Below are 19,294 nucleotides of genomic sequence, written 5' to 3' on the forward strand. Positions count from 1 at the left end.
TCTTGGGCACTGCTGAGTGACACAGCGTCTTTCACTTCAGTCTCTGCTCCTCTGCCAGCCTTGGCTGAACCTTATCCAAGGATCCTCTAATGATGCCATGCTTCCCCCGGAGCCAGAGGAAAAAGGATGCAAGGCACAGAGCTGCCGTATTTCATGTGGCTGCGGCAGAGCCAGGCACCTGGCCTGGAGATGACTTCTTGCTGATACTGATGATGACAATGGCACCAATGAAAAGGATGATAAGTCATCGGACTATCACACTGGTCCAGCTCTATCAGTTTCTTCACATGAGTCACATTTGCACTTGTTCACATTTGAGTTAATCACAGTAGAAGGTAAAAAGGTAGTGACTCATGTCACATGGATGGGGTATTTAAGCAGATTTGAAGCATATCATAGAAAGACTTAAAAACAATGGAGACATACTAGTTCATGTAGCAAAACACCTCACTGGAAAGTTATCACTTCTCTTCAGATTTATCTGTAGGCTTAATGTTATCCTAATCAATTAGGAATAGAAGGAAAGAGGGAGAAGAAAAATATCTTCTGACATGTAGGAGAAACAACTAAAGAACTAAAGAACCTGAGTATAACTACAAATTAAAAAAAATGCCTCTGTATAACTACTGTAGGCTAACAGGAAAATGAAAGTATGCCATCTTTTTGATTTTTTACAGATTTCAATATTTATCTTATTGTAAGTTATGCATATTTGAATATTATAATAATATCAGTTAAGTAGGAGTGTAATTTGGAAACCAAGAATTCAGAATTTAGTAACCAAAAAGGTTTGAATATTTAAAAAGTGTGATATACTCTTTAAAAGTAAAAGATTGATATTTTGTTATAACTTTTTTTCAAGAGGCTTGAACTCTGGGTTTGGGCGCTGTCCCTGTGCTCTTCAGCTCAAGGCGAATGCTCTACCACTTGAGCCACAGCACCACTTCCAGTTTTCTAGTGGTTTATTGGAGAGAAGAGTCTCACGGAGCTTCCTGCCTGGGCTGGCTTTGAAATGTGATCCTCAGATCTCAGCCTCCTGACTGAGTAGCTAGGATTACAGGCGTGAGCCACCGGTGCCCGGCTTTTTGTAATAACTTTTTAAACTACAAATTTAAAAGTCGTTAAGCTGTGGGATGGATATACAGGACTTCTGTGTATTATTTTGTGTATGCATGTATGAATCTAAAATTATCCATACCCGTAAGACATGTAAAGATGCAGACACTGATAAACCACGGGGAAATAATCCTATCACCATGGCTAGAGAAACACACATAATCGCTTTGCTTGACTGAAATCAGTGAATGCTCACAGGATGCCATGGCAGTAAAGAAAATAGCATTGGTGCCACCTCCCAATGAAATAACAGGCTGCTGAATTCAAGATTAGGCTGCAAACCCAAGTGCAGGGTTACACCTAGACTTGTTGTTTTGCCTGTGTTCATTCAGGATCAACAGTGACTAATCATCCCTTAATACCTGGCAACAAAACCCAGCGAAATATTTAACGTGCTGCCACTTCTGCTGACTTCCATGGATCACTGGGAGTACTGGTACAAGGGACAAAAGCAGTGACGGGTAAGGCTCCAGCTAGCACAAACAGAGGCAGCAGATACACAGATGGGTCAGTCACACGTTGCGTGACTGGGAATACCGGCATGCAAACCCAAGTGTTCACAGAGGAAAGCTTGATTTTGCCTCATGGTTTCAGAGTTTCAGTCCACAGTTGACAGGCTCCTTTGCTTTGGGTTTGAAGTGAGGTAGAAAAGCATGGTGTCCAAAGGGTGTGGCAGTGGTCCTTTCAGAGGAAGACAAGAAAGGGACAGGGACAAAATGTGCCTTTCCAAGGCACATGATATATCCTCATGACCTCCCTTCCCCTAACTAAGCCACACTGCAATCTATTAGCCTGTTGAGCTGTGAACTCATCAGCGGACGCACTGATCCAATTATGTCAGCCACCAGCAGGGATCAAGCTTTCAACACAGTAAAAATATTTTTTGTGGGGGGCTCATATCCAAATAATAACTTATGACAGGTAGGTGAACAGAGTTTCATTTAAGAATGTCTTCCAAGCTACGTGCCAGCACCTCACACCTATAATCCTCGCAATTCAGAAGGCTGAGATCTGAGGATCGTGGTTTGAAGCCAGCCTGGGCAGCAAAGTCTATGAGACTCTTAGCTCCAAAAACCCCAAAAACTGAAACACTGGAAGTAGAGCTGTGGCTAAAGTGGTAGAGTTCTAGTTTTAAGCAAAAAAAAAAAAAAAAAAAGCTCAGGGATAGCACCCAGGTCCTGAGGACTAGCACAAGAAAAAAAGAAAAGAGAAGTCCTTGATCATATTAAACCACCCTTTTGGCTGCCTTTTCAATATTCTGTATAAGCATGGAGGATGCTCAGATAAAGCACTTCTGCTCTATGGTTCTCATGAGGGAAAGCACCAGAAAATGACTTGGGCTGCAAGTTAAACAGCACATTTTCAAGGAAAAACTGACAGACAAACTGGCTATTCACACTTGGGTCTGGGGCAGGCAGTTTCTCAGAAATCATTGCAGTAAGCCTGCCATTTCAAGGAAACAACTTATACTACTTGTTAGTAACAATAAAATTTAAACTTTCAGGAGAAAATGTGGTTTTTGCCATTGTGTGCTATATAGCACACAATGTGAGATTAGTAGTGATCTTAACTAATGCATTTTTTTAGGGGGTGCCAATCCTGGCACAGAGCCTGAGCACTGTCCCTGAACTTCTGTGCTCAAAAACAATACTCTCCACTTCTAGCTTTTTTTTTTTTTCCTTTCAGTCATGGGACTTGAACTCTGGGCCAAGGTGCTGTCCCTGAATAATTCAGCTCAAGGCTAGAGCTCTACCACTTGAGGCACAGAGCCACGTCTGGCTTTTCCTGCTTATGTGGCGCTGAGGAATTGAACCCAGGCCCTCATGCATGGGAGGCAAGCACTCTACCACTGAGCCACCTTCCCAGCTCCTCCAACTTTTTGGTGGTTAGAGATGAGTCTCAGACTTTCTAGCCCAGGCTGGCCTTTTCAGCCTCCTGAGCAGCTAGAGTTAGAGGTGTGAGTCATTGGCGCCCAGCAAATTTTGTGGGTGTGGTGTGTGGGCTTGAACTCAGGGCCTTGCATTCTCTATTGGCTTTTTTTAAACTCAAGGCTGTTGTTCTACCACTTGAGTCACTGCTCCACTTTTGCCTTTCTGCTGGTTAATTGGAGATAAGAATCTTTCACATTTCTCTGCCTAGAATGGCTCTGAACCATGATATTCAGATCTCAGCCTCCTAGCCTTACAAGCTAGGATTACAGGTATGCACCACCAGCGCCTGCTGGCACTAATGCAATTTTTGGATGAGGTCTAATGAAAGGTGTAATGAAACATTTGGAAGAACTGGTAAATTAATACTTTTCCAATGTCCAATTCATAGTAATACAAACTCATGCAGGGATAAAAGCACCATTGAGAGCACAGGATGGGCAGGTAGCCAACAGGAATTGTAAAGAATTTCTGAAAATCCGTTTCTCCATAAAAGCAACCAGAACAGAGCAAAAACAGATAAGATCTGCTTGTTTCTGTTGATTTGGAAACTTCAGTTTCGAGTTTCTCTGTAAATTACCAAGGTTTGCAGTGATCTGAGCAGTATTTATGCAAGACAAATGGCCATCTCTCAGTAACAACAGTAAATGTCAGAGCACTTAAACTTGCCCCTTCTTACCCTGCCCGCCAAGCTCCACAGCAGCAGGGAAACCCCCCAGTCCTGCCACCAAGGGAAACACCAGGAGGGAGTGGTCACCCAGAGAAACCAGCACATTCTGTTCCCCACATGCAGCATTCCCAGGAAAGAATGGCATTGTTTGACCTGTCTGGTAAATTCTTGAAAATCCTCACAGGATATTTCCTCGCTCTCTCCCTTTCCTTCTTTTCCTTTCTTTCTCTATTTTTTTTCCTCCCTCCTCCCTTCCTTTTTCTCTTGCTTTCTTTCGAGACAGGATCTAAATAAATAGGGTCTCTACAAGCTTGTTACTGAGGATGGTCTCAAACTTATATGGTCAAGCGATCCTCCTGCTTCGGCCTTGTGAGTAGTTCAGATAATAGCAATGTAGCACCACGCCCAGTTTCACATGATTTATTTTTATTTGACCTGAGAGTTTGCTCAGTGTCTATAATCTCCCCAGGGGCTCTGTCCTAAATTAACAATGATTAAACCCACAAAATGAACATAAATATTGGTTCTACGAAAAGATCAGAAAAAATGACAAACCTTTAGCTAGAGAGACCAAGAGACGTATTAAATGTTTAAAATCAGGAATGAAAATGGGACATGGGAACATTTCTCATGAATTTACAGAAAAAAAAGGACAGTAAGGGAATGCAATGAAAAATTATACATCAATAAATCAGACAGTCAAAACATAAAAAAATCCCTAAAAGGATACAAGACTATTTCAAGAGGAAACATTAGAATTTAAAAATACAGAAGGACAAGCCGGGCGCTGGTGACTCACGCCTGTAATCCTAGCTACTCAGGAGGCTGAGATCTGAGGATCGCGGTTCAAAGCCAGCCCAGGCAGGAGAGACCGTGAGACTCCTATCTCCAATAAACCACCAGAAAACCGGAAGTGGCGCTGTAGCTCAAGTGGTAGAGCACTAGCCTTGAGCTGAAGAGCTTGAGGGACAGCGCCCAGGCCCAGAGTTCAGGCCCCACAACCAACATCAACAACAACAACAACAACAACAAAAAAAAAAAAGAAGAAAGACTGAAAATGTCCATAAGATCAGGAATAAGACAAAGATGTTCACTCCCAGCCTTCTGTAGCTAAGTTAGGCAAGAAAAGGAACAACAACAAAAACCGTCCAGACTGGCTGGAGTGACTGGCTGGAGTGGAAAGGTAAAATTATTTCTATTCAATTGATAACATGGTGCTGAATATTAGAAACCCTAAGGGAACCATATCAACACCTCCCCTGCCCCCAACCCAACAACTCTTGGGAGTTCAGAAGGTTGAAGGACACAAGATCAACATGCAAAAGTCACTGTATTAGAGCAGGGCGCTGGTAGCTCACGCCTGCAATCCTAGCTACTCAGGAGGCTGAGATATGAGGATTGTGGTTCAAAGCCAGCCCAGGGAAGGAAAGTCCCTGAGACTCTTATCTCCAATAAACTATCAGAAAACCGGAAGTGGCACTGTGGCTCAAGTGGTAGAGCGTGAGCTGAAGAGCTGAAGAGCTGAGGAGCAACGCCCAGGCCTAGCGTTTCAAGCCTTACAACAGACAAAAAAATAAAAAAAAAAATCACTATTAATATATGATAACAATGAACAATCAGGAAATAAAAATAACAAAATGCAAAATAGGTCAATAGACTTTAGTAATAGAATGGTTTATTATTTATGGTTTCTGATTCCATACTGCAACTAACCTTTAATAAACTCCTACTTTACTGATTTTGAAGCACTACCAAAGAAAAACACTTATCAGAAAAGGTGGTTAAAATGTGTTACCTCTGTTTTCAACTACACAAATGTGTGAGGCTGGACATATTTTATATTTTTTCAACCAAAACAAAATATTTGAACAAATAGAACCCAAAGGCTTATCTCAGAGTCCAACTGCCTTTGTTTAACCCAGACTTTTAAGGAGATTTGCAAAAATAAAACACAATATTACTTTTCTTGTTTTGGAAAATTCTTTTTCCTAAGAATTTATCTTTTGGATGGGGCTGGGAAGGTGGCTCAGTGGTAGAGTGCTTGCCTTGCATGCCTGAGGCCCTGGGTTCGATTCCTCAGCACCACATAAGAAGATAAAAAAGCCGGAAGTGGCGCTGTGGCTCAAGTGGTAGAGCGCTAGCCTTGAGCTGAAGAGCTGAGGGACAGCGCCCAGACACAGAGTTCAGGCCCTCGACTGGACTCCCCCCCACCACCAAAAAAAAAAAGAATATATCTTTTGATTTAACTTGCTATGGGTTTTATAATAATAATATAAGAATAACAATTTAAACAATAATATTAATATCACTATTATTAGGATTTGAACTGAGGGCCTTGAACTCTTGCTCAGCTTTTTTGCTCAGGCTGATGCTTTACTACTTGACCCACCTCTCTCCTTCCAGCTTTTTGCTAGCTATTTAGAGATAAGAGTCTTGAAGATTTATCTGCTCGGCTGGTTCTGTATGATTCTCAGCCTCCTGAGGATAGGATCACAGCTGTATCTAATGCCAGGCTTTACTATGGTTATTTTTGATACTAATAAATATTTCAATGTTTACCATCTCACCATTTTACTTCTTTTTTTTTTTTTTTTTTTGTCGGTCGTGGGGCTTGAACTCTGGGCCTGTGTGCTGTCCCTCAGCTTTTCAGCTCAAGGCGAGCGCTCTACCACTTGAGCTACAGCACCACTTCCGGTTTTCTGGTGGTTTATTGGAGATAGGAGTCTCACGGTCTTTCCTGCCCGGGCTGGCTTTGAACTGCGATCCTCAGATCTCAGCCTCCGGCCTTCACCATTTTACTTCTAAATTTTACTTTTTTTTAGTTTTAGCAAGGATTTATTTTAGTATTATAGGGTTAAGGTTAGGAAAATGGAAGAAGAAGCATTTCCTGCCTCACATGTGGGAAATGTGGGTTAAAAGACACCTATTTTGGAGAATTCTGTTATATACCTATAAACAAAGGGTATTACAATCTTCATGATATTTCAGAGTGTATAAGGATCCTGAAACCAAAAATCAGAGGACAGCTACTTCAAGTCTTATCTAAACATAATAATTTTTCCTTCCTATGTATAAAGTATCTAATAATTTCAAGGGAAAAATTTTTTTCAGAAGAAAATCCAGGGACACTACATATAAGATTGAAGGTGGAGGGAAGATTTAGTCAGGACAGCAAACTGGGCAGTTCTAAAAGAGAAACTAGTATATCTTAAAGAATTATTTTAGGGATTGAAGGCAGTGGTTCAGTTGGTAAAGTATCAGCCAAGGAGTGAAACTTGAGGTACTGAGTTCAAGTCCTGGTCTTGGACCTAAAACAAACAAACTTTTTTTTTTTTTTTTTGGGTCCGGTCGTGGGGCCTGAACTCAGGACCTGGGCGCTGTCCCTCACTTCTTTAGCTCAAGGCTAGCACTTTACCACTTGAGCCACAGTGCCACTTCCTGCTTTTTTTTTTCCCTGCTTATGTGGTGCTGAGGAATAGAACCCAGGGCCTCATGCATGCAAGGCAAGTGCTCTACCACTGAGCCACCTTTCCAGCCCCAAACTTTTTTTATGCTGGTACTGGGTTTGAACTCAGGACCTTACGCTTGCTGGGCTTGCTTGTTCAGTTGTCACTTGAAGCATGACTCCAGCCTGGCTTTGTGCTGGTTATTTTGGAAATGGAATCTCATGGACTTTTCCTGAACTAGCTGGGAAACTCCGTCCTTCAGATCTCAGCCTGCAGAGTAGATAAGATTATAAGTGTGAGCCACCAGCACCTCGCTTACAAGTTTTGTGTTTTTATTTTTAAAGATTTGTAGCAAAAAGTATTGAGTGCGTTAGTCAACTTTTCACTGCTGTGACAGAATACTTGAGAAAAATCAACTTAAGGAGGAAGGCCAGGAGCTCACTGGGTGCCAGGGGTTTCTGGCTGTGGGGCTAGAGTAGCACAGCTGCCCTCATCGTCCGGGGAAGCAGAGGGAACACGGGCAAGGCCAGGGAAGACACGGTCCTCGAGGACCACTCCCTCCGGGCAGGTCCCACCACAAGCCCCAGGGAGAAACACTCACTACCTGTCAGAGAACAGATAAAACATTAGGAAGTGGAGGTATGGCTCAAGTCATAGAGCACCAGCCTTGAGCAAAAAAGCCAAATGAGAGTACAAGGCCCTGAGTTCAAGCTCCAAGCTCCAGCACTGGCATAAAAATCGTAACAAAAAACCACTGAGTTAGCACTTTGTCACTATTAGACTGGCAAAAACATAAAATGAACAAAACACTTATTGCTGGTAGATACAGGAAAAACGCCCTGTGAGAAATCTAACAGCCTTTCCCCAGTACTAGCAAGAATTTTTTTTTTTTTTGCCAGTCTTGCAGCTTGAACTCAGGGCCTGAGCGCTGTCCCTGAGCTTGTGTGCTCAAGGCTAGTGCTCTACCACTTGAGCCACAGCTCCACTTCCAGCTTTTTGGTGGTTAATTGCCAATAAGCATCTCATAGACTTTCCTGCCTGGTCTAGCTTTGAACTATGAGCCTCAGATCTCAGTCTTCTGAGTAGAAGCATGAACTACTGGCACCCAGCAGGAAAAACAAAGTAAAGCAATCTAGAAGCCACATATGGCGGTGCACATCTGTAATCTCAGGCGTTTGACAGGACCATGAGTTCAAGGCCACCTCAAGGAAAAGCAGTGAGACCCTATCTCAGAAACAAAATAAAAACCAGAGGGCTAGGGGCATAGGTCAAGTGGTAGAGGGTTTGCCTAGCAAGTATAAGGACAATACCCAGTACTGAAAGAAAAAGGTATGGGAAAGAGCACATGCAGTAGGTGATGAACTCATGTCCGCTGGGTGCTGTGCTGCCTTTCCTAGGAGATGCCTCTCCTGCCTCCCCGACCACATGCCTCGCTTCAATTCTATTTTTTACTGTTAGTGGTACTGGGGATTTGAATTCAGGGCCTCATACTTGCTAGGCAGGTGCTCTACCATTGAACCATACTCCAGCCCTCATTCTAGGTACCTATGAACTAGCAGTCTACCAGTACTGGGAGAAATACTTAGGATGTCTGCAGGACTTCCTGTTTCTACCTCCTTCATGTACCTAACTGCTTGTATCTCCTCTAGTCTTTGCAGCTGGTCTTGGGTCTCTAGATGTCTGACAACCAAGGGCAAGGCTAAGGGCATGCTCTGCCCACTCCCTGCCTCTGCGCCCAGCGCTGCTCACTCAGCAGCTTTGTGAACACGACACACCTCCTCTTTTCTCCCTGTTTCCTCATCTGTGGAACAGAAATAATGAAACACCTACCACCTGGGAACTGAGGGACGGTGCTAGCACAGTGTCAGACATACTGGTGACGGCACACGGGTGGCCGTTCCGGGTCTCAGCATCCTCAGAAGCTGTGGAGGTGCTGTGCACCGCAGAGCCACCCAGAGAGGCTGTTTGCCCCTCTCTTCCTTGTTCTTTCCTAGAATGCTGTTGTTTCATGGCCCTTAAATATATTTGTTCACTTAATAATAACTGACTTGGGCTTGAGACATCGGAACAGAAGGAAAACTGCTGATCAGATGATTGTCACTTACATGGCACCAACAAGTAATTGTCCACGGCTGACTTCCCCTGGCACTGAAACCTGTTTTGTTAAAAAGGGAGAATGTTTGTCTTCAAATCGGTTTTCTAGAATAGCACAGAGAGGCCTTTCATCTCCATGGAAAGCCACTTGGGAGCCGGACACGGGGAGCCTCACCTTCACATGTAATAAGGAAACCTGAGCCACTTGGGGTGACAACACTGAGCCAGGCTCCTGAGCCTGGCCTCGTACGTTAGCCACAAAAATAACGTACACTGGCTACCAGTTTCTTCAAAGCACTAGCTGCCCCGTACTGCACTCACCGGTGCTGCACTTCCCATGCTCTAGTGTTTTAAGTGGGTCTGGAAGCTGTGGGCCAAAGAGTAGAAGCAATTCAGAAACTAATGAAGATACGTGTCCTTCCCAGGCCATCCTCTCTTCCTCTTTCCCTCTCCCTTCTGTCCCTGTCCCTCTCCTCTCCCCCACCTTGACCATCCACCATCACGGCCCTACCACCTAGACTTCCCCTAGCATTTGATATGGTTACATCTGTTTTGTCTATTTTTCTATTGTGCCAGTACTGGGGCTGAACTCGGGGCCTGGTGCTGTCCCTTAGCTTTTATACTCAAGGCTGGTGCTCTACCACTTGAAACATACCTCCACTTCTGGCCTTTTGCTAGTGATGTGGAGATAGGAGTCTCATGGACTTTCCTGGGCTGGCCTCAAATAGAAATCCTCAGATCTCAGCCTCCAGTGAAGCTAGGATTACAGGCGTCAGCCACTGGCACCCAGCCTGGTCTGTCTTAAGCCAAAGAAAAGTTCAGGCCAGGCGCAGATGGCTCACACCTATAATCCTAGCTACTCAGGAGGCTGAGATCTGAGGATCCTGGTTCAGAGCCAGCCCGGGCAGGAAAGTCTATGAGACTCTTACCTCCAATAAACCACTAGGAAACCAGAAGTGGTGCTGTGGCTCAAGCGGTAGAGTGCTAGCCTTGAGCTGAAGAACGCAGGGTCAGTGCCCAGGCCCAGAGTTCAAGCCCCATGACCGACAAAAAAAAAAAAAAAAGTTCAACTTTCGCACCCTGCATGTGTCCTGCCATGCACAGCAGTTTCTGTGCATCCTTGCTAGTGCCACTCTCCCACGTGCTCCCCTGCGCTGTTCACCCCAGTATGGCTTGTACCCATCAGTGCACAAAATGTCCCACGCCCCCACAGCCGCTATCCTGTGTTTGCTTCTCACTGGGTGGGCCCGGGCCTGCCTGTAGTCCTCTCACTCACACTTCCTCATTCTGACTCCCCACGTACAGCTCCTAAAGTCAACACCAAGGGTGTCGCCCTCCATACCTCTCCGCTACGCCTACTGGCGCACATCTGCGGTCCACAGGCCAGCACTGTCCTGTTTCCTTTGTTTTAAGTCCTGTCCACATTAACTTTACCATTTTCTTTTTCAGTGCACATTAAAATGCTAGAAGGCCTGGAACTCAGAAGATACATTCTTAGCTATATTTTTATTTCTTAATGGTTAAAAATGATCTTGTAAGTTGTTGTACAAAGGGGTTTCGATTCAAAGGGGCAGCTGGTGAGTACAACGCATCTTGATCCGAGTCACCCCTTCTTTTGTTCTCCCCCACTTCATTCAACCTCACTTCATCTCACTGTGGCCCAGGCTGGTCTCAGCTTCATCGTGATCCTGTTGCTGCCACGGGCTGCTATGACAGGCGTCTACCACCTCACCAGCTGAGTGCTATCGTTTTTTAAATTTTAGTATATAAATGGTTTACATTCAGATATAACTGGCATAAAGTTATGGCATCTTCAGAAATGAGAAGAAGAAAAACTAGGTTTTGCATCTGGGATCTTCTGGAGAGCTTCCAGGGTAGGGCCGGGGTGTGTGAGTGCACACTCCAGCTCAGTGTAAGCCAAGGAACACAAATGTCTCTGGTTTCTGGTTTGTGCTAAGCAGACAATCAAGAACAGTGATTAGTATTTTGTATCTAAATACTAAAAAAACAAAAACAACAACAACAAAAAAACCTGTGCACCAGTGGCTCATTCCTGTAATCCTAGCCACTCAGGAGGCTGAGCTCTGAAGATCATGGTTCAGGTAGCTAAGTCTGTGAGACTTAGCCAGCAAAATGCCAGACTGGAGATGTAATTCAAGCGGTAGAGCGTTAGCCATGAGTGAAAAAGCCAAATGAAAGTGCAAGGCCCTGAGTTCAAGTCTTCTATACTAGGAAAAAATACTTTTACAATGGTAAAATGCCCTGACAAGTACTCTGCTGTCTACTTCAGAACTGTTACTTTGAGAGGTGACAACGGGATTACTGCTCTCAAGATCTTGTTGATTTTCCTTCAGCATCTATCAATGACTTAACAGGCAATGATGAAAGTAATGCCTGCCCTTAGCAAAAGCCACACAGAACCAGGATGTGGGGACGTGTCTGAGGTCCCCGGTGCTCACACTGCAGCATGCTGTGGGTCACACAGTCCCCTATCACAGTCACAGTTTATCTCTCCCTCCCTCTTCCCACTAAACCTCTTCTAGAAATTCTCTCAAAATTTGTTTCACACAAACATTTTCAAATCTCTGCACAGAGTAGAACTGAAAGGCCTCAATGATGCTTCTAGTTGCTTCCAAGGAGAAATTTCCACACGTCAAATCCCCATCATTTAATGGGAGGAGAGGGAACCAAAGGAATTTTCCTTAGGATAAAACAACAGAAGGATTAATAACAAAAACAAAGTAAGCTGGGTGTGGTGAGCAGTACATGCAGTCCCAGCACTCGGGAGATTGAGGCAGGAGGATCCCGTGGGAGGTCAGCCTGGGCTACACAGAAGGGGAGGAAGACTGTATCAAAAAAGTCAAACAAAAGCGGGTCACTGGGGGCTCACGACTGTAATCCTAGCTACTCAGGAGGCTGAGATCTGAGGATCATGTTACAGCAGTCTGGGCAGGAAAGTCCTCACAAGACTCTTATCTCCAATTAACCACTCAAAAACCAGAAATGGCTGTGTGGCTCAAGTGGTAGAGAGCTAGCCTTGACCACAAAGAGCCCCATGGACAGTGCCCAGGCCCTGAGTTCACACTCCACAACTAACCAAAACCACCACAACAACAAAAACAAATCAGACCAAAGCCAACTAAAAATTCTAAAAGAAATTACATAGGAAAGGGAAAAAAATAGATCTCAAGAGGAACCTTCGGACAGGGTGACAAGAATTAATGGAAGCAAATAATTAAACATTAATATATAATAGAGAACAGCGTTGAAGGACCAGGCACAGAGGTGGTGTCTTCCTACAGTGAAGAGCAGACCGGCTGTTTCCATCAAAGGGCTGGCCAGCAATGGCCTCTGGGCATAGATGGATTTTTGTTTGGCCTCCGGGCTAACAATGAGTTTTATGTTCTAATATTTGAAAAAAACAAACCCAACAACTCAATGACATCTGAAAATTATATGACACTCATTTCCAGTGTCCACAAATAGTTTTAGGGGAACACAGCCAGATTTCTACAGCTATTCTGTGTTGAAGCATACTGTGTGGTCTGCTAAGCCTAAAAGCTTCCAATCCCACTTTACAGAAGTCTGCCCACCCTCCGTTCTCGGTTAATTGCTACCTTTCTGTAACCCAGAGTGGTCTCTCTCACTTGGGAGGATAAAGGCTACAGGTCAAGACCTGCCATTCCACCACACAGGGCCGTCTACTGCTGCCACCTGCAGCCCAGGAAGGGAATAGCAGTCCGGGAGGGGACCTGCTGAGGAAATCTCAGTCCATCTCAGATCCAGCACAGTTGTTGGGGGTGGGGAATGGGGGTGGGTGCACATGGGGGGGGGGTTCTTGGATGAGCACTTCCCCATCTGATGCCAGCAGGGAGCCCCACATTCAGTTTTAGCAGACAGACTGCAACTGCAAACAAAATATACCTTCCACATCCACATTTGGAGTGAATGTTCCTCCAAATAAATGAAGCCCCTTCTAGTCAGATACCAGTGGCTCATGCCTGTAATCCCAGCTACCCGGGAGGCTGAGGTGTGAGGATTTCGGTTTGAAGCCAGCCCAGGCAGGAAGGCCTGTGAAACTCTTATCTCCAACTAACTACCCTCAAAAAGCCAAAAGTGAAGCTATGGCTCAACTAGTAGAGCACTAGCCTTGAGCTGAAGAGCTGAGGGACAGCGCCCAGGCCCAGAGTTCAGGCCCCATGACCAACAATAACAACAACAAAAGAAAAGAAAAGAAAAGAGAAAAGAAAAGGAAAAAGAAAAAGAAAGCACAGCATACTAATGTGGTGGTTTCTGCCAGCTCTGACCCAACCCCAGGACCCCTCTCCCCAACAGGCCGAGGCTAGCATGCACATGTTCACGCCGCACCTCTGCTGTCTGCAGGGTAGCAGAGACTGGGACATGGTCACCACATCCTGCCACCCCTGCACCTCCCACCGCGCCTTCCAGGGCAGGCAGCGCCCGGTTCTGCTCCTAGTCTGGGCTAGGCTCCATGTGTTTTGAGCAGAATGTGGCAGAAGTTCTAAGGCCACTGAGCGCACAGATGCTGGAAGCTTCCACTTCCTCAAACCTGGGAGTGCAGCCTTCAACCTAGGTGAGACCATCAATGGCACTGGAGAGGCCCTGGAGGAGGCAGTCCAGCCTGGGCATCGAGACACCCACCAGAGACCCCATGCAGGAATCGCAGAAGTGCCACCAGCTGAGCTTCAGCGGCCCCCAGAGCAGCAAGGAGCAGAGTGAAAGAAACACCCCCTCCACCGCTGACTGACAAGGGGCTGCGCAGAGCCTCTAACTTACTTCATCATCTTCGTCTTCATCATCATCAGATTCCAGAACGCCATCCAGCAGCTCTTCTGTCAGGAAAAAGAGGTCAGTGAATTCCCTCAAAGTGCCAGCCTGGCCACCACACTGCCAGCACTGCAGAGACGCCAAGTGAGGCAACTTCAGCCACTCCCCAATATGACCATTTCACACTCTTGAAGTTCAAGGTTGATCTTGAACTTGAGATCCTCCTGCCTCAGTCTACCAAGTGCTGGGATTTCAGGAATGTGTTACTGCACTCAGCTTTAACCATTCCTAATCATGGCCATTCAGCCAGTTTCCTATCAACCTTAATTTTACATTTGAAATAATTTTTTGTTGTTGTTGTTGGTTGTGAGGCTTGAACTCTGGGCCTGAGCGCTGTCCCTCAGCTCTTCAGCTCAAGGCTAATGCTCTACCACTTGAGCTATAGCGCCACTTCCAGTTTTCTGGTGGTTTATTGGAGAAAAGAGTTTCACGGACTTTCCTGCCCGGGCTGGCTTTGAACCACGATCCTTAGATCTCAGCCTCCTGAGTAGCAAGGATTACAGGCATGAGCCACCAGCAACCCGGCTTGAAATCAATTTTAAATCAACCTTTTTCAGGGTAGATGTATAGTAGCATGGGGAAATGTGAAAAACTCACTTAGAAAAGGGGTAGGCATGGGCTAAGAAAGTGGCTCAGTGGTAGAGTGCTTGTCTAGCATGCATGAAGCCCTGGGTTCGATTCCTCAGCACCACATAAGCAGAAAAAGCTAGAAGTGGTGCTGTGGCTCAAGTGGTAGAGTGCTAGCATTGAGCTGAAGAGCTGAGGGACAGCGCCCAGGCCCAGAGTTCAGGTCCCACGATTGACAAAAAAAAAAGAGAGGGAGTAGGCAGACACGCATAGTGTAATCTAAGGGCTCTTCAGAGAACGAAAGCAAACTACGCTTCACTGCTGGCATATTGCTGGATACTGGGAGGGGTACTCATTTCACTTGATCAGTCCTTATGAACGGCCTTGTTGCCTGTCATCCCCATTTCATAGGTATTCATGGGGGCACAGGGTGGACGCAGGACTTGCTTGTGGTCCTACTGCATGTGTAAGGCCAAGCTGAGATTTAAGCCAAGTCTGTTTTCAAACTCTATGATTTCTGAATGGTAGGAGGAGGGGTGTGGTTACAGCAAGAAGGGGGTCTCGAAGTTTCTGATCTGAATCATCTTTGGAGTTTACACATGAGTGTAAGTTCTCACAGCACGTACGTGTACATGCTTAGGTAGTGAGTAGTTTCCTCACCTGTCACATGGAACTCATATTAATTACTTCCTGGGTTTGTTGAATATTTATAACACAACAGAGCTACAGTGGCCAGCGGCTATAAAACAGATGTGGGTTACTGACTCATCTGGAGCTTCCCCTAATGCCATCACCTCCATCACCTCTCCAAACATACTCAGTGCCTTACCTCCAACCCCCACAGCACTGTCCCCTGTGCTCCAGAGGGAGAATGGCTAGTGCCCTCCAGGCATCCTTCCCCCAGGCCTGTCCTGAGTGCCTGGACACAGATCACGGAACTGTCTCCTCTCTACCTCCCCACTGCATCTCCTTATTAGCACTTCTTTTGCCGCCTCCCCCCCCCCCCGCCCCCCGTCAGTACCAGGGCCTGAACTCAGGGCCTTGTACTCTTGCTTGGCTTGTTCCCTAAAGGCTGGCACTCTACTCCTTGAGCCACACCTTCATTTTTGGCTTTTAGCACGCATTTCTTGAGCACAGGCATGAAGGTCAGGAAAGCCTGAGTGAAGAAGACTCATAAGGAAGTTCACCTAGAGGGGCTAGGCAGAGGCGTCTCGTCCCCTGTGAACCCTGCAGGGAGGAAATCACAGCTTCACCCTACAGGGAAGGACTCCATGGACTCCACGGGTGTCAGGCTAGTGCTCAGGGAAGCCGGTGCCCAGACGGACTCGCCTGCCTTCACACCCATTCTGGCCCACACCATGCCATATGCCAGCTGGCCCGCAGTGACTTTGCAGACACAAAGCCAACATGGCATCTGCATTTTGGCTGAGGTTTCCTTATTCTAACCTGTCCTCTTTGTCACAAATAGCACACTCCAGTCAGCCTTCCAAAATGTCCTTCAAAATGGCCCCAAGGTCACCAGTGGTAACCCCTCATGTTCACGTGGATGGGCCACGTCTGGCACCCCTCATTGCCTTGCCCACTCTCTTATTGCCTGATACCATAATCCCTCCACCTGCTCACAGTCTGCACTGCCAGGACAATCCAGTCCTGTCCCTGGGCCAGCTGCCTCCACATGTGCCTGGGCCAGCATGTGTCCAGCTGGAATCTGCCTGAAACCCTCACTGAGGACTGGAAGTGAGGCCTGGGCCCAAGCCAGGGGCAAGCGTTCCTGCTGACACTGCTGTAACTGGCTGGTCACTGTCTCCAGACTGGAATTTCCCCAAAGGCTCCATCACTGTCTGTTCCCACCCAGCCTTTAGGGCTAGAATCCTAAAATATTCCTGTGACTTTGTACTTAAAGATCTTAAGACTTCATTGGAAAATAGTTCTGAGGACTGACATTCAGTGTGAATGTCCACTCAAATAAAATAAGCCAATCCTGCTGGGCCTAGTCTGTAATCATAGCTACTCAGGAGGCTGAGAACTGACCCCGAGGTTCCCAGCCAGCCCAGGTAAAAGTCCATGGGACTCTTATCTCCAATTAACCACCAGAAAACAAAACAAAACAAAGCAAACCACAAAACTAGAAGTGGAGTTGTGGCTCAAAGTGGTAAAGTGATAGCCTTGAGCAAAAAAGCTCAGGAATACCAGGTGCCCAGGCCCTGAGTTCAAAAACCCACAACAGACAAAAAAAAAAAAAAAAAAAAAAAGAAGAAGGAAAACCAGTACGTCACCACCACCCAAAGGTGGTGGCCATGTCATGCATCTTAAGCTATGGTGCCAGTGTACACCTGCTCATAGTTTCCACCAGATGAAGCAGACGGAACACAGGCTCTCCACAAGCTCCACTTTGATGTGTGGGTGACACATACCCTAAGTGGAGTTTAACTTCCAAATCTTGTTTCTCAGCAGCACACTGTAGGGTAACCAATTCCTGGGTCCCACCTCTGTCTACGGAAAATGAGTCACCTGAGGACTGGAGATAAAGAAGAAATATCTCTTGGCCTCTTATTGGAAAAGGATCACCTGCTGGGTGCCAGTGGCTCACACCTGTAATCCTAGCCACTCAGGAGGCTGAGACCCAGAGGATTGCAATTTGAAGCCAGCCAATGCAGAAAGGTCATTAAGCAGGTATGGCTCAAGTGGCAGAGTGCCTGTCTTGAGTGAAAAAGCTAAGGGCGAGACCCCCAGCCCTGAGTCCAGGCCCCCGTACAGGCATTAAGTGAATAAATAAATAAATAGGAAGTAGCTATTTCTCCCATCTTCCAGAACACCCTGGGATACAAAGCTCTGCCTGTGACAAGTCCCTGTCAAAGTATGTCCCCTACAAGAGCAAGAACCATCTCCTCCCTCACTGGCTTTGGCGTGCTGTTCCAGGAGCAGGGTGGGTATTCTTCAGCTCAGGTCAGAGTACCAATGAGTCTGCATCCTGCATGTTGGCTGCCAGGCAGGGGAGATGGCAAGGAACTGCATGTGGGTATTCTCAATGGACTGGAACACACAGAGGCAGCCTTGACGAAGATTCTAACTGGAATGGGACTGTGCTGCCGAGGAACCCTGCCCTCCAGGCTATGGTACAACTGCCCCCGAGAGGCATGCTCAGAGAGCTCAGAGAGACCCTGCCAGGCCTGGAGGCCAGCTGCCATTTCATTCAAATGCTGAGAAAATAAAGTTCTATCTTCTGCCTGTCTGAATTTGGAGGTGAACTATACTTGCTCCATAAGAAGCGAGGAGGAGCCAGGTGCCGGTGGCTCTCACCTGTAATCCTAGCTACTCAGGAGGCTGAGATCTGAGGATCCCAGTTCAAATCCATAGACTTTCCTTGGGCAGGAAAGTCTATGAGACTCTATCTCCAATTAATCACCAGAAAACCAGAAGTGGTGCTGTGGCTCAAGAGGTAAAGCATTAGCCTTGAGCTGAAGAGCTGAGGGACAAGGCTCAGGCCCAGAGTTCAAGCCTCACGACTGACAAAAATGCAAGGGTGCAAGGGTTTCAGCCCCCTGCCACTCATCCCTGCTGCCTCCTGCAGGAACCCCTGGCACCTCCTCTTCCCTGAAGCACAAATGGTGCCCTGCTCGCTGCCTGCTGGACCCTCTGGGAACTTCAAAGCTCTCTCCTGCAGTAGGAGAAACGCCATTAGCAGGTGTCGGGGCAGCTCAAGCCAGGCACCATTCATACAAGACAGGCCCGTGGGCTTCCTAGCTTGGTGCTGGCCACATGACTGACTCATGAGGCGAGATGAAGACATTTAAATTAGGAACTCCCACCAGCTCAGCTTTTGTGCGCATGCCCTGCTGGGGGCCAGGGAAGGGGATGGAGAGAGATGGAGGTGACCATCATGGCCCCTGGGCTGGAAGAGGCAGGGCCCCCACTCCCCTTCCCTGAGGTGTCCCAGGTCCTCTCTTGCTTATTATGGGATGTGTGTCGTGGTACTGAAGGCGGCTAGAAAGGGGGCCACGCTGCCTCCTCCCTCCCTTACTGCCCAGTGGAGTAAGTGACCGGGTCAATGGCATTTTCTACAGTTGGTGCTATAAGGACTGGCATCTGGCCCCAGGACCTGGGGAAGTCACCCTTCTGGGTTGGGCAGGACTTTGAAGGAAGAAGGGAGGGGCCCATAAAGAGAACTTACAAGGCAGGGAAGGCGTCAGTAACTGCTTTGAACTCCTTTTTGTAGACTGCACATCCGCCTACTGCGTGATAAGAGATGCACAGCGTGATAAGACATCATTAATGTTTGGACACTCTGGCCTTGGGCACCTGGCCAGACTCTCAGCTGTGAGTTCTCCTGGGCCTGCCCGCTTCCCAGAGGCCTTGGACGGACTGGGGCAGCCGAGCCCTCTTCGGAAGGCCAGGCATCTTTGTCAGGAGCATGAGCGAGCCGTTGGGAAGGCAGACCAGACTCTTGATCGCACTCACCAGAACTGAGCTGCTTAATGATGAATTCTATTTGGCGGACCATCTCTGCATTGCCTTCTTTGATGAAGCAGCGAAGTATGTCTTCCATTCCCTGTAGCAAAAGGGAACAGTTAATATTCACTGTTTCATAGGGACTCGCCACTTTTCAGAGGGGCACATTGATCTTT

General features: G+C 46.7%; 1 protein-coding gene across 4 annotated transcripts in view; it reads right to left on the minus strand.

Moving 5' to 3' along the window:
- Armc9 (armadillo repeat containing 9) overlaps positions 1 to 19,294 on the minus strand; it is a 117,372-nt gene that overhangs the window by 44,198 nt on the left and 53,880 nt on the right. For all 4 annotated transcript variants that reach the window (XM_070015025.1, XM_070015035.1, XM_070015009.1 and 1 more), the window contains 2 exons: positions 19,128 to 19,218; positions 14,052 to 14,107 (listed from right to left, as the gene is read on the minus strand). In XM_070015025.1, coding sequence (XP_069871126.1) covers positions 14,052 to 14,107; positions 19,128 to 19,218 — 147 coding nt within the window. The remainder of the gene's footprint in view (positions 1 to 14,051; positions 14,108 to 19,127; positions 19,219 to 19,294) is intronic.

The sequence above is a fragment of the Dipodomys merriami genome, unplaced genomic scaffold (assembly GCF_024711535.1).
Source record: "Dipodomys merriami isolate MVZ:Mamm:240054 unplaced genomic scaffold, mDipMer1.0.p SCAF_1, whole genome shotgun sequence".
Taxonomy (NCBI): domain Eukaryota; kingdom Metazoa; phylum Chordata; class Mammalia; order Rodentia; family Heteromyidae; genus Dipodomys; species Dipodomys merriami.